General features: G+C 41.7%; 3 protein-coding genes across 3 annotated transcripts in view; all 3 read left to right on the top strand.

Annotated features, from left to right (window-relative positions):
* Positions 1 to 728: 728 nt before the first annotated feature.
* On the top strand, positions 729 to 3,040 carry LOC122409673 (uncharacterized). Its single transcript, XM_043417401.1, has 2 exons — positions 729 to 1,021; positions 1,375 to 3,040. The coding sequence occupies exons 1-2, from the start codon at positions 729 to 731 to the stop codon at positions 1,673 to 1,675; spliced, it is 594 nt and encodes a 197-aa protein (XP_043273336.1). The 3' UTR covers positions 1,676 to 3,040.
* Positions 1,694 to 3,040, top strand: LOC122409568 (uncharacterized). The gene is made up of 2 exons (XM_043417239.1): positions 1,694 to 2,163; positions 2,326 to 3,040. The coding sequence occupies exons 1-2, from the start codon at positions 1,796 to 1,798 to the stop codon at positions 2,600 to 2,602; spliced, it is 645 nt and encodes a 214-aa protein (XP_043273174.1). The 5' UTR covers positions 1,694 to 1,795; the 3' UTR covers positions 2,603 to 3,040.
* A 570-nt stretch (positions 3,041 to 3,610) lies between these two features.
* The window catches only part of LOC122409567 (2-oxoglutarate-dependent dioxygenase htyE-like), a 34,087-nt gene continuing 24,137 nt past the window's right edge, over positions 3,611 to 13,560 (top strand). Inside the window, exon 1 of the mRNA XM_043417237.1 lies at positions 3,611 to 4,786. Coding sequence (XP_043273172.1) covers positions 4,693 to 4,786 — 94 coding nt within the window. The 5' untranslated portion in view covers positions 3,611 to 4,692. The remainder of the gene's footprint in view (positions 4,787 to 13,560) is intronic.

Raw genomic sequence — 13,560 nt, 5'->3', positions numbered from 1 at the left:
GTACGAGCTTTTATTTAAATCCATCGAACCAATATTTATTTATAAAATAAATAAAAAACACCGAAAATTCCAACGTTTACACCGTTCGTAGGCCTTAAAATGGCGCGGTGCTGTTTGCGTAAGTTTTGCAATGACCGCGCGCGCGCGCGCGCGGGCTGAAGATTCAGAAGGAAAGAAAACACAATTTTTTGAAGCCTCTGAAATGCCTGGAGTCTTGGACCAACAGTGGTGAAATTGTTTCGTTGCGAAGACCCGTTCGAGCGAGAGCAAACGCGACGCGTCTTTTATATTCGGCGCGGTTATACTCGACAGCACGAGCTTCGGAGATGCACGAATACACAAACGTCTCCCCATTTATGGGAGGGAGGCTTAATTACTTTGTCAAATGCCGCTCGAGCTAATTGAACTCGCTGCAATTACGGGCGACATTTGTTCACTTCCGGATGCTCGAATTGACGTCAACGAGACGCTCCTTTTCATTCCGTCTCTCGAGGTCAACGTTTCTTTATTTTGAAAAAAATATCTTCGGTCTCGGGCTAGTGCTCAATTATTTTCTATGAAATAACACATTCCACGTCGCCTAATTATATCAATTTTGTGATGAAAAATCGTTCGAAATTATTCTGCCGGTCTTCCCTATGTAATTGTAGGAATTTATAAAAATCCGTTTCCTTTGTGTCGAAACAGGTAGGTGACGAGCCGATATTTGGCGGGATCATTAAAAGCGGATGCCGAGTAGCGGATTCCGGAGAGCGAAGCTCGGCTCAGATTCGACGAGACTCAGTCACGACGTCGACAATAGGATCATTTGTAATTGCGACGGGGAGCTGAGGCTCGGTTACGGCGTCGCTGTGAGTCTCGCTATTTTCGAAGCCAAAAGATTTTGCCTCCTCGCCCTCGAACTTTTCCTCGAGTGGCAAGTTATCCGCTTTGCGGGCGGATACAGACCGGTTGTTCTCACTTTCGTCGACATTTCACTCGGATTTCCATGCGCCCTCGCTGCCGTTTTTACCATTCGCATGTAAATCATAAATTTCACATTTTTCGTACATTTACGTGCACACACCGATGGCACACAGTTTTAAACAAAACGTTCCACTCACGAGCATGCCATAATGACTTGCAACGTAACACCGAAACACGAATTTGATAACGAATCTTGGGAGCACTCACTTATTTGTGACGCGGAAGAAAACAATTTCAAGCACACGGAAAAATAACGAAAGGAAATACTTCGCGAAAATACTTGGAAAAGTCACCACGAACGATATCGCAGTCGAAATACTTTTGTCCTAATATTTTTCCGTCTTTCCAGGATGTTTTCAATTGCAACGTTGTCAGATAAGTAATTCGAAACTTTTTTTGCACTTACAGTCTCCACGAACACTTTTGGGACCGGAGAGCCCGAAAAATTTGTAACTATCTCCGTACAGCGATATCGATTTGTGCGATATTGAATATTTTGACAATGGTTTCGATCGGCATGAATATGAGCGTTAGGCGAAAAACGATATCGAATATCTTCAACGCCTCCATGTATTTCTACGAGATGACGGAATCGTACAAATACACGATCGATCAGATTCAGTTAGCATTACAATGCTGTGGTCACACTTCGTACACGGATTGGTTTCTCTTCGATTGGCAGGTGACCAAAAGGATGACAATAATGTAAACAAGAGAGTTAGAAAAATGGAGGGAAAAATACCTCGCGCGCTGCGAGCGCGTTTCGGTTGAGAGGTTAGGTTAGTGAATTGAGAACGGAGAATAGTTTCTGATTTTGTTCACGCAGCTGATGATGGCACCAACATCGCGAGGGGGAGCGTCGAGCCGCGGAAAAATGTCCGACGAGATCGATCTTGAGCCGAGCGTACCTTTCAGTTGTTGCAATCTTCGAGTACTGTTGCCTTGCGCGCACACACAAATGAACGAGGACGACACGGAAACCATTAACGTCGATGGATGTTCGGGAATTTTAAGCAACTTTCTCATGAGAATCGTTTTCGTCGCGTATGCAATGACGACGATGCTTGTCCTGACGCAAGTCCTGCTCGCTTTCTTTCTAGCAAGAATTGCCAACAAATCGATTTCCGATGAGCTCTTTAGAAAATCGTCACAGCAGGCTACGTCATTTTCCTACGAATCTCTCGATAGGCTCGTAAAGTAAGAAATTGAACGAATTATTAAGCCCAATTTAGATAATCGCTGAAAATACATGTCCGAAATTGTTAAAATTCGATGGCCAATGCGGAGACATCGGAACCTAACCTAGAAAAAAAAACAATCGAGAAATCAAGCTCATTGTTTGTTGGACTTTGTATATAGTTGCGGTCGCAAGAAAAACGAGTCTTTTAAAGCACCGTGCAAAACCTGGACGAGCAGTGGCAAGGAAGAACAAACTCGAATAACCGACGAGAGCGTAGGGCATGACGAAGCGATTTCCGCGTTTTCACACTGTAGCCAGGATCTCGTCAGCACCTCCTCCGAAACGCTCCGGGAGCGCGAAGTAGTGGCGAGATATGGAACAGCAAAAATAAAGCCGAGTGTTCACAAGGAACACAGAATCCCAACGAAAAAGCCAGCAATGAGGAGAATACGTTGAAACGACCGAACGATTCTTGTCGGTCGCCCACGATTTACTTTCAGTTTGGAAACGATTTGAAGAACACTCAGAATCCTCATTTCGTGGTCGTTACGGTCGTTACAAAGTGAAATACGCGCCTGCGCGCAGGCCGAGTGACGAACGTGTCATAAAGATTTCCGGTAATGGTGGCTCAAGGAGTTTGGAAATCGGAATGAAAAGCAGAATGAGAATCATCATATTTTTCAAGTGTACAACCTCCGTATCATCTCTGTTTTTTTCGTATCGTTACTTTGCTATTGCTAGGATCGGTATTTAAAATATGGATTTCGAAATTGTGCAGAATAACCGAAAAACATAAAATTCGTTCAGAATTTGACGGTTATGTGCATTTTACTTTTCGTAATTATGCTTAAACTTGTGGATAACAGTGAATAAATGTGTATATATGAACCGGTATTCCCGCAAATGATTTATTGACAGAAAAAAAGCCATGTTAAAGTATAGCTCTAGTGACAAGCTCTTGCGCATGGATTTTTATCGAGTTAGCATCGGCAGATACAATGGTTAATAAATATTTACCACCTCGCTATCGTCATAAATGCTCAGTCGATAAGAAATCTTTGAACCAAGACTTTCGAATATTAAAAAAAATCCAAATAATACTAAATAATAAAAGTCCTCAAGTTTGAAACTTGATCGATACGTCGATATTTCCCCCGTGCATTTTATTTTGTCGTGATTACGTAGATTTGAGGGATCAAAAAAAATTGAAAGAAAATGATTGAAACGTTCGTCCGATCAATAAAAAACAAATAAAAATGGCAACGTCAATGATCGTACGCAACTTGATCGAACCGCAAAGGGAAGACTCGGACACGGGTTCGCAGCGCCGCCATGCGGCGAAAACAGGCGTTACGCTCGAGACTCGGTTGATTTCGGCTGCATGCCGAAGCACAGCGCGAGGTTTCGCTTGTTCGGGGAGCAGCGCGGTTTCACGCACGGCTTCGGTTAGTTTTCAGTTCTTGTTCGTTCGTCAGTGTGTCGAGAACGTAGCATGTGCCCACCAGTCCATAGTCACGTACACGTCTACCTACCGCACCATCAACCTCATAATAAACTTTTTTCTTACGGCTACCGTTAGTGAGACAGATCAAGCTCAACGGAAAAATTTTCAGCCTGGTTATTCAGTCGTTCGAACTACCGTTTTCTTTCGAATTCAAATCGACCCACCGAGTGAAGTTGAATTTGACGCTCGCGCACAAATCGCACGTGCTTTTTTTCCTCCGCTCTCTGTTTCTTTCCCAGTATATGTATCAGTTCGAAGACTCCTTTGAAATTACTTCAATTTAACGTGCAATTATTCAGGCCCGGTAATAATTCAAAAGGGAGGAATCGCGTTTCACGTTTTCCCCCAAACAATTGAGTGAAAGCGTTCGGTCGAAGTTTAAGTGAAACGAAAATAAAACTGTTTTCCAAAGTAAAAGTGTTGAAGGAATACTCGGTGTCGACGAAATCTGTTGAGCTCCGTTGGCCCATAATGTACTCAAAATAAATTTGAACAGCGAAAATCTGTCATACATTACAAACGACGTGAGCCTGAATTTTCGGAAGGAGATTAGTTCGAAGGAAAAATTCGTTTTTCGAGTGAACCGGGCCACGCGCATTCCGAAGAGGCTCGAGTTTCTAGAGCAAAGGCCATAGCGAAGGAAACGAAGGAAAGAGAAAAAAAGCGAGAGAATTCGTTTGCTCTTCTGAGCCGAGCGGAAAGCGCATCGACCCGAGAAAAGTTAGCGTTCATCGAGTTATCTCAATTCATCTCTCCCTCCTTTTTTGCAATATCAGCATCTCTCTGACTATAATCGTCGTTCATCTCTCTTCTCCTTGCTCATTCTCGTTCTCCCGATCGAAAGAGCGCAGCAGGCAAAGTTTATTTATCAACGAACATCTCGAAGATTGTGGACGCGTTTTGCCGATCCAGTGATACCGGATACTAACGTGCGGTACAATAAAAATATAAATAAATATATTTACATACGAATATATTAAAACAACGAAAGCAGAAGAGAGCTGTCGGAGCACACGGACGAAAAATCTCTTCGCAAGTCAAAATGAGCTGTACAAGCGCACCGTCAACCGTGGCCAAGAAATGCGAAACTCTTCTCAGCAAGTGTGAAATACCGATCATCGATCTCGGTCACATGGGTAAGTATTTTTCAATTATTTTTCATTATTTCCTGAGAGTAGAAGCCACGAAATAGTGTGATTGATCTCGCGCGTTGGTCCAGAAGTTGGCAATTTAAATGAATGGCACGTTCCTCGATAAAGTGCTCGACACAGAACGCAGTGATTGGCACTCGGGCCGATGTTTTCGGGCGTGCGACCGCGTCTCGCATTTCTTTTATTCTCGAGCCTTCCCTCGCCCGATTTTAGACTCGTCAAAACGAGAGAGAAAGAGGCTGATTACAAAACTCGTTAACTCGTGAAAACGTAATTGTTTCGCGCGCACGATGCACTTTGTATCGAACCACTGTGCCGACGCCAATTTACTCGCGAAGGCAAAACCTGTGACGAAAGAGCTTCTCGCGTCCTTGGCACAGGATGTACGTGTACGTTGCGCGTAAGTGTGAGCGGCGAGTCTTTCTAGAATAAAAATAAAAGAACAACGGGACCGAAATACAAATACACACACATCGAAACTTCGAAACTTAGTACCGATGCTGAGTTCGAGGTATCCGAAAATTCGTGAAAATTCAATTTTTCCTCGCTCTCTCTTTTCCGTACGCTGTGCGTTGTGGGTGTAATTGAATGCGCTGCTGTAAGATGCGATTCTCGTACGCGGTTCGAGGAAGTCAGTCGGCCGGCGAAGCTTTTACGGTTACACGGTCGACCGTTATAACGATCCTCGTATTTACCTACATATTTATTAGCAAATAAACGTTCGTAAGCACCATGGGTTTTTGGCACTGCGAGTCCGACGCAGTTCGCAGGCTCCCTCGTTTCTCTCCGTTCCGCGAGCGTTTCCCGGCGCTTATTAGCAGAGCCGCTGGAAAAACTCCTTTTTATCGCCAGAATTCGCCGTCCCGTGTATCAACCGCTGATCACAAGCTGGCGAGTATTTCTGAGAAAATTTCGAAAGTGCACTCGGAATACGAACGCGGGCGAGGCAAAACTTCTCGCGGGAATGTTGAGAAGCGTTTTGCCGCTTTTCGGTGCTTCGTTTTCATCGAATTTCGAGTAATTCGAGGAGAGAAAGAGGGGGGAATATTTCGTTCGATTTTAGAGACACGAACATCGGCGTGGTCGCAACGAATGAATTTATCGGAAAAGTCTAGCGTTGGAGCGTCTCGAGTCGATCTCTCGCGCCGCGTTTATTGGCCGAGCGAACGACGTTGAAGTTTGCAACGTTGGAGTTCAACGGAATGAAGGAAAAAAAGATTTATAATTAATTATTTTTTTATTTCACGAATTATTGATGCGGCTTAAAAAATAACGAATTGGAAATTCGGCAAGGAAGAAAATTGGAGATTTACTGGAATTATTTGAGGAATATATTTCGAATGATCGATCGAGCCCTCGCGATTCCCCTTTTATCTCCCGTTCCGATGTGAAACGATCGTCATCGGTTACAGCGATCGATGTTTAAAGTTCGTTCTCTGGGACAGCCGGTGGATTTTCGTCTCATCGGCTGTGAGACTTTCGAAGAGGCTCGTTTCTTCGATGGATTTTAATTTCGTATTCGTCCGTGTGAAACTCGAGAAATCATCGACCTCGTGTGACTCACTAATTGTTGGCATAGCGCGCTGACTCGTTGAAATTTGTGGTCGGCGTATCAACATTTACGTACGCTCGAGGGTGAAAGAATTTCGCTAGTCAAACTGACGGAGAACAGAGTCCGACGTTTTTCCCTCGACTGCTGTAGATAAATAAACACGAGTCCGAGTCGTCTCTGTACGCTCATCTTGAGCGTTCAATCCCCGAACGTGCAAAAGTTTACGTGACCAGGAGCACATTTTCAAAGTCGGATTAACCGAAACTCTACGAAGTGAAGAAAATCTTTTGAGAAAAAGCATCGAGCAGATTGAATTTTGTCGATTACGAAAACTCGATTACGATGTTAAATTAATGACAAATTAATGACGTCGAAGTTTTTAACGTTGGAGTCCAACGAAATGATGTAAAAAAACTTTTCAATAATTCCAATAATTCTCCAATTTCTGCTCTGTCGAATTTGCAATTCATAATTCTTCAATCTACACCGTTGCTTCGTGAAATAAAAAATTGGTATATTACAAATGTTTTTTTCGTTGGACTCCAACGTTGCAAACTTCAGCGTCGTTAATGACAATTGCTTCCAGGACGAAATATCCCAAGACACAACATCCTCTAGAATTTTGTTTAATGATTTTTTTTATTTTTAATTATCTTTTTCCTTCCTCATAGAGGAAACTATGTGACGATGACATTTTTTTTCCAGTTTTCAATGTCAATCTGCTCAAAATGACCAAAAACATTTAAAAATCAAGTGCGCGCGCGCGCGCGTGTGTGTGTGTGTGTGTGTGTGTGTGTGTGTGTGTGTGTGTGTGTGTGTGTGTTGTAGCACTGCAAAATTCAAAAGCTCGAAAACTCGAAAACTATTTGAGATACGGGGCTATCGTTTCATTCATTCTCTGATAATTTTGCGAAAATTTGTCAAAAAATACGAATCCTACGACGTTTTGAAATTAAAAAAAAGGGTGTTGTCGCTCTAACTTCCGAAAATTTGAAGATTTATTATTAATTTCTTTTTTATAAATAGATTATCATAATAGGAAGGTTGGTATTGAATTTGGGAAATATCGGTAGAGCGGTTTAAATTTTATGATTTTTGGGATTTCGGGAAAATATGAGTTTTTCGAAAAGCCCGCTTGAATTTTTGTAAATTAATTTGGAAAAGTTGAAAGTCGGTAAATAAGTTGAAATCTGGTTGAAAAAAAATTAAAAGTACAAATTTTATTCTCAAGCTTTTAGAACAATGCTCAAAGCTTCCTGTATGAGGAAGCCAAAATGAAAAAAAAATGGCACTTCACAGAGTAAGCTTTGAGCATCGTGTGCATCTTGACCATCTCGAGGAAGCAATTTGGACATTTCAATTTCCAAGCATTTTAAAAATTTTTACACACGCAATATTATTTTAATCAAATTATATTTATTAATCACAAATATTACACAACGAACGAAAGCCAATCGTCACGATCGCTTTACAAAAATATATAATGCAATTAGAGCGAGACACGAGGGAACGGTTGCAACAAAAATGTGACGTTTTCGAACGAAAATTCATGAACGCCGATCGGATAAAAAGGGGAAACGTTCATGAACGTGCGAGAGGCAACGCATCTCGGAATTTCGGGGCTCCGAGAATACAACTAGTGCTCAAGATATATACAGCGACGTGACTTCGTAAAACATCGTTCGTATCCGCGAACGGAGCACCGACCTCCGAAACGAATTTCACCAGCAGAGCCGACTCGGGACGCCGTGTCCCTGCACGTATGCGCGTCAGTAGTGTCGGTGGGCCCGCGCCCGTGTGTGAACGAGAGACAGAAAGGCACACGCACGGGGAGGAAACGGCCGGGGGGAGAAGCACGAGACACTGCGAGCAACAATGTCTCACTCGCGCACACTTATCGCCCAATCTTTCGAAATATTTCAACATTAGTGTCAGGCGAAAGCGAAAAAACAATAAGATGTATCGACCGCTCGTGAAAAATCGTGGAACGGCAGTGATTTTTTTGCCCGATTTTCCAAATTTCCAAATATTACGACGCTGAAGTTCTGCAACGTTCGAGCCGGACGAAACCACCGCGAAAAAAAAAGCCCCTTCAATAATTCCATTAATCTACAATTTCGTTCCCTGCCGAATTCCCAATTCGTGGCTTTTCAACCTCCACCGGTAAATCGTGAAATAAAAAACTGGTGAACCACAAATATTTTCCTTCATTTCGGTCGACTCCAACGAAATGATCTAAAAAAATTCTCCAAAAATTCCAGTAATTCTCCAATTTTCTTCCCTGCCGAATTTCCAATTCGTGCCTTTTCAACCTCCACCGATAAATCGTGAAATAAAACATTAGTCAACCACAATTATTTTCCTTCATTTCGGTCGACTCCAACGCTGCAACCTTCAGCTTCGTCTAATACTTGTCCTCTTTGGTACTACGAAAATGGAAGACCGAAGAAAAATGATGGATAGAAAAAGAATGTGTGCCACGGATACAGATAAAGAAAGAGAAACGTTCGGTCCTCCTTGGCAACCGAGTACCCATCTCTGTATATTTATATATGTTTACAATCGCTATAGAGGTATAACGAGGCCCGGTACCTCGACCAGTTGCCTCGTCCTTTGCCTCAATCTCTTCACCACTCGGCCGAAGGGGCCGCCTTAACCGAGCGGTTGAGGTCAGAGCCCCCCTCACTCTCACAAAGGGCCCTTTCTCACTTGTACCAGTGCGCATCGCAGTCTGCACAGACACGGGAGCGCGCGTCGACTCGACCTTTCTCCCCCCCCCCCCCCCCTCCTTTTTTACAGGGGTCCTGGGCCATTCACTTTTAGCTGTGCATTCAAAGTTTTCAAATTTTCTTTAACTTAAATTTTCTTTTTAATTTAATTTCTCTAAAATTAAAAAAGAGCTTAAATTAAAGTTATTCACGGTTATTCTGATTTATGTTGAATATTCATATTATCAATTATGATTGCTCATAATGTCCCACATTCTTGATAAATAATTAGTTTAGTCGAGATTAAATGAATAGTTAAATTCTCAACGACTTGGGAGTCGCATCGATCGGTATCTCTCGATTTTTTACAACATTTGTTATATCTCATCTACCAAAATCCGATTTTTGGATTACCTAACTTTACTGTGAGAGTATGAAAATTGTGATTTCTGAACTTCCGTCTTTGTTTATAACTTAAAAAAATTTCAAGTCCGTATATTTATCTTTGCGTGATAGCCGATCCCCCTTAATTCTGGTACATTTAAGGTATTCCTTTCGCAGGGCCGTATTTTTTGGTGTTGCAAACTAGGGCACTCGAAATTTGAATTGATTCCTAACCTCTGAGAAGTCGCTGTTATATGGGAAAAGCTGCTTCTTCTCCCATTTTTCCAACTTCTATCGTTGATATCTTTTTTAAACATTCGATATCGTTGCTATGGATTCCTTACATTTTTTTCTATCCGCGAGACAGTTTGTATCAGGTATTTAGAATTATTCGGTGTACGAATTATTTAATAGAAATGTGGTGATGACGGATTCTCCAATTTTACGATTTTTGACATTTTAATTCTTCATTAAATGATCGATAACCTGACCTGAAATTGCGCCAATCTATTTGGATACAGTTGTACTTTACTGTAAATTAAAATCAATTTTTTGTAGGGATTTCGGGTTCGTGAAAGGAATACCTTAATGTACCAGAATTAAATTGAACAGGTTTCTTCATTCCGACCTTAAGAATGAAATTTTTATTGGTGGGGATGAATATTTAACGCGACGATTGGCAGAATTCGGGCTAGATTTACCATCTAATTATTTTGTGATTGAACTGCAAAGTCGAGCATTTTGAGACGCTTGTGCGGAAAAATATTGACCGGGAGCGCCATGAACACGGTTTTTCTCGGCCAAAATCCAAGATCACTCGTTAGAAATGCTACTTTAGAATAAATGGTTAAAAATAATTAGTTAAAAACATAAAAATTGTACCTCACCAGGTTTTTAACGAAATAATCTTACGAAAAAGCTTTGATTTCCGGTTGAAAATTGTGGGAACGACGAAGTCGTACTCAACAATGTGGCAACGTCACAACCAACAGATTATGTCGCCAGTGGGCATACCTAACTTTACTTCGAACACCAGAACACAGAGTATTACAATCGCAACGTTGCCAAGAGTGTTTTGTTGATTTTTAACGAAGTTGAAGTTTGCAACGTTGGAGTTCAACGAAATGAACGAAAAAAAGATTTATAATTAATTGTTTTTTTATTTCACGAATTATTGATGTGGCCTAAAAAATGACGAATTGGAAATTCGGCAGGGAAGAAAATTGGAGATTTACTGGAATAATTTGAGAGTTTTTTTTAGATCATTTCGTTGGACTCCAACGTTGCGAACCCCAGCGCCATAATGCAACACTCTCTTCATCCGATAATCAACCATCCAGATTTTTGAATACAGGCTCATGTGTATCGGTGTGTTCGAGAGTGAATAAGGAGAAAGAGAAAATCGCTAATTAGTAGAGCAGCACTGTACAAATGTTGGATTTAGTGATTCTCGTCAGATGTTCTGAATTCTTTAGAATCGTATTCTATAACCAATGCCACATATCTGCGTTTACGTGTACATATGTATATTCTCACCGGTTATGAGGCTGAAGTTTGCAACGCTGGAGTCCAACGAAATGATCTAAACAAATTCTCCAAAAATTCCAGTAATTCTCCAATTTTGTTTCCTGTCGAATTTCCAATTCGTAGTTTCTCAACCTGCACTGATACCTCGTGGAATAAAAAATTGGTGAATTAAAAATGTTTTTTTCCTTCATTTCGTTAGACTCCAACGTTGCAAACTTCAGCAATGTCACTGGTCTATGGATGAGGCTGAAGTTTGCAACGTTGGAGTCCAACGAACCGATCTAAAAAAATTCTCCAAAAATTTCAGTAATTCTCCAATTTCGTTTCCTGTCGAATTTCCAATTCGTAGTTTTTCAACCTGCACTGATACTTTTTGAAATAAAAAATTGGTTAATTAAAAATGTTTTTTCCCTCATTTCGTTGGACTCCAACGTTGCAAACTTCAGCATTGTATCTATGGATAAGACTAGGTAAATATATTTATATGGCTATTACGTATTCGTATACACGGAACGATGAGCGAGGATGATTCACATTCTCGCGGTAATCCACCAGGCGTGTAGGCCATACCGGACAATGCGTTCCCTCTTATAACATCAGGATAATACTCAATTAGCTTATATTATCGGAAAACTGAGAGCTCTCAACGTGTTTATGCGTCAGAATACATCACGATGTAATATTCGTGTGAGAATTACATCCGCCAACAGCAGAATCATTACAAATATTATCCACGTGGGTGTATACAATCGAATACTTACTAATGTTGACGAGTTTTATCCTTTCGATAATTTGAACAGCGTGACGTCACGTTGGAATCCGATATGGCGGACAGCGTTTTAAATAATTGAAAAACAGATGAAAAGAGACGATTTTTAAAATCGAGTTATAAAATTTACGTTGCATATTCGAGTAAATATTGACGTTTCTCCTTTACTTTCTATCAAATCCATTATAAAAATGCATTTTTATGTATTTTCTTACCTGCTCTAAAATATCCTATTACTCGAAAAATGGTGGAGATTTACATAAACGAAAATTCGACGACACGTCAGACCGGTCAGGCAATTCAAATAGATTGGAGAATTTTTTAGGAAATTCACTTACCGCCGATAGCGGAATAAAAAATGAAATTCGTCAAGTGCCTCGGAGTAACCGGGGACTCGGACGTGTCGCGCAAATTTCACGATACCGGGAAGCCCGTGATACGAGAAATTCTAACACGCAGATCGAGACTGACTCAGACCCATTTGTCTTCGGCCCCAATGACACAATTCGCGTTATCAGGCTCGAGTCATCATTTCGACTGAATTATTTTAATCCCAATGACATTATTTCTTGCGTTAAACCGAAGGATGTGCCTTCGGGAGGAGCAAAGTTTTCCAAATTAATGGTGAGCCACCCTGATTTAGCGCTCCTGGAAGCGGGCAGCCGTTTTCGTCGCTTTGCTGTGCATGCGGAAAAACTCGATATACATTTCGTATTTTGAGCGCAGCCCAAAAAGCTCAATCTCCATAGCAAAAAAGTTGTTCCCCGTGCCGATAAATATCGAAATTGCGCAATAGCGCTCGACCGTTGTATAGCGTCGTCCCGTCCGTACGCACGCGCGCTCGCACCAGAGACACGTAGCGCGCCAATGGGGCAAGAGACTTTAATCGCGGCTCCGGATAGTAGAGCAAAATATTTAAAACGCATCGTGCCGGGGCCAAACGCCCCGAATACTCGCTGCTCTCTTCAACGCCGTCGTTCCCCCCGTACGATCGTATGTATTTAAGGAGAACGCGGCTCTTCTCCCCTGGGAGATCGGAATAGATCGCCCGGCGTGCCGCGAATACGAAGCTTTCCGAGAGCCACATTTTCCCCTTAAGAACACTCCGGGCATTCTCGTTTCAACGCACAGGGTAAACCACCCGATCCTCGGCCTTGCGCGGCGCGACTCCCAACACTCTCAAATATATCTTTCGCACTCTTGCCACTCGTACTCGAAGAATGCCGGCTAGAGGCCGAGCGATGCTCTCGCCGATCGCTGCCTTACCCTACATTTCATCCTCAACTCAATATAGGATATTTTACAGCAGGTAAGAAAATATGTAAAAATTAAAAAGTAAAGGAGAAACGTCAATATTTACTCAAATATGCGACGTAAATTTTATAACTCGATTTTAAAAATCGTCTCTTTTCACCTGTTTTTCAATTATCTGAAACGCTGTCCGCCATATCGGATTCCAACGTGACGTCACTCCGGTATTCGACGATCTAGATTTTTATCTTGTGCTCTGTGTTATTTTGAAATTTTACAAGTTATCGTCACGTTTGTGGACTTTTATCATTCGTTTTGTGAAAGCAGAAAGTGCAAGTCTGACAAGACGCCAATGATGTACGTTACGACTCATTATTTTCGAAATCTTGTTTCTCGGTCTTTCGCAGTTGTATCGTTCACCAACGGAGTGACGTCTCAGACCGAAACAGCAGAGGGTTTCCACGCGAGAGTTCAAAATCATAAATAAAAAATAGTTTTTGAGCTCATTGCTCATTGCGATCTCGGGATTAATTTACGCCAGCTTTAAAAAAAGGTCTATTATTATTCG

Source organism: Venturia canescens, chromosome 4, assembly GCF_019457755.1.
Source record: "Venturia canescens isolate UGA chromosome 4, ASM1945775v1, whole genome shotgun sequence".
In the NCBI taxonomy this organism is placed as follows: domain Eukaryota; kingdom Metazoa; phylum Arthropoda; class Insecta; order Hymenoptera; family Ichneumonidae; genus Venturia; species Venturia canescens.
Note: the sequence above shows the minus strand (reverse complement) of the source record. Positions and strands in the feature narration are given on the sequence as shown.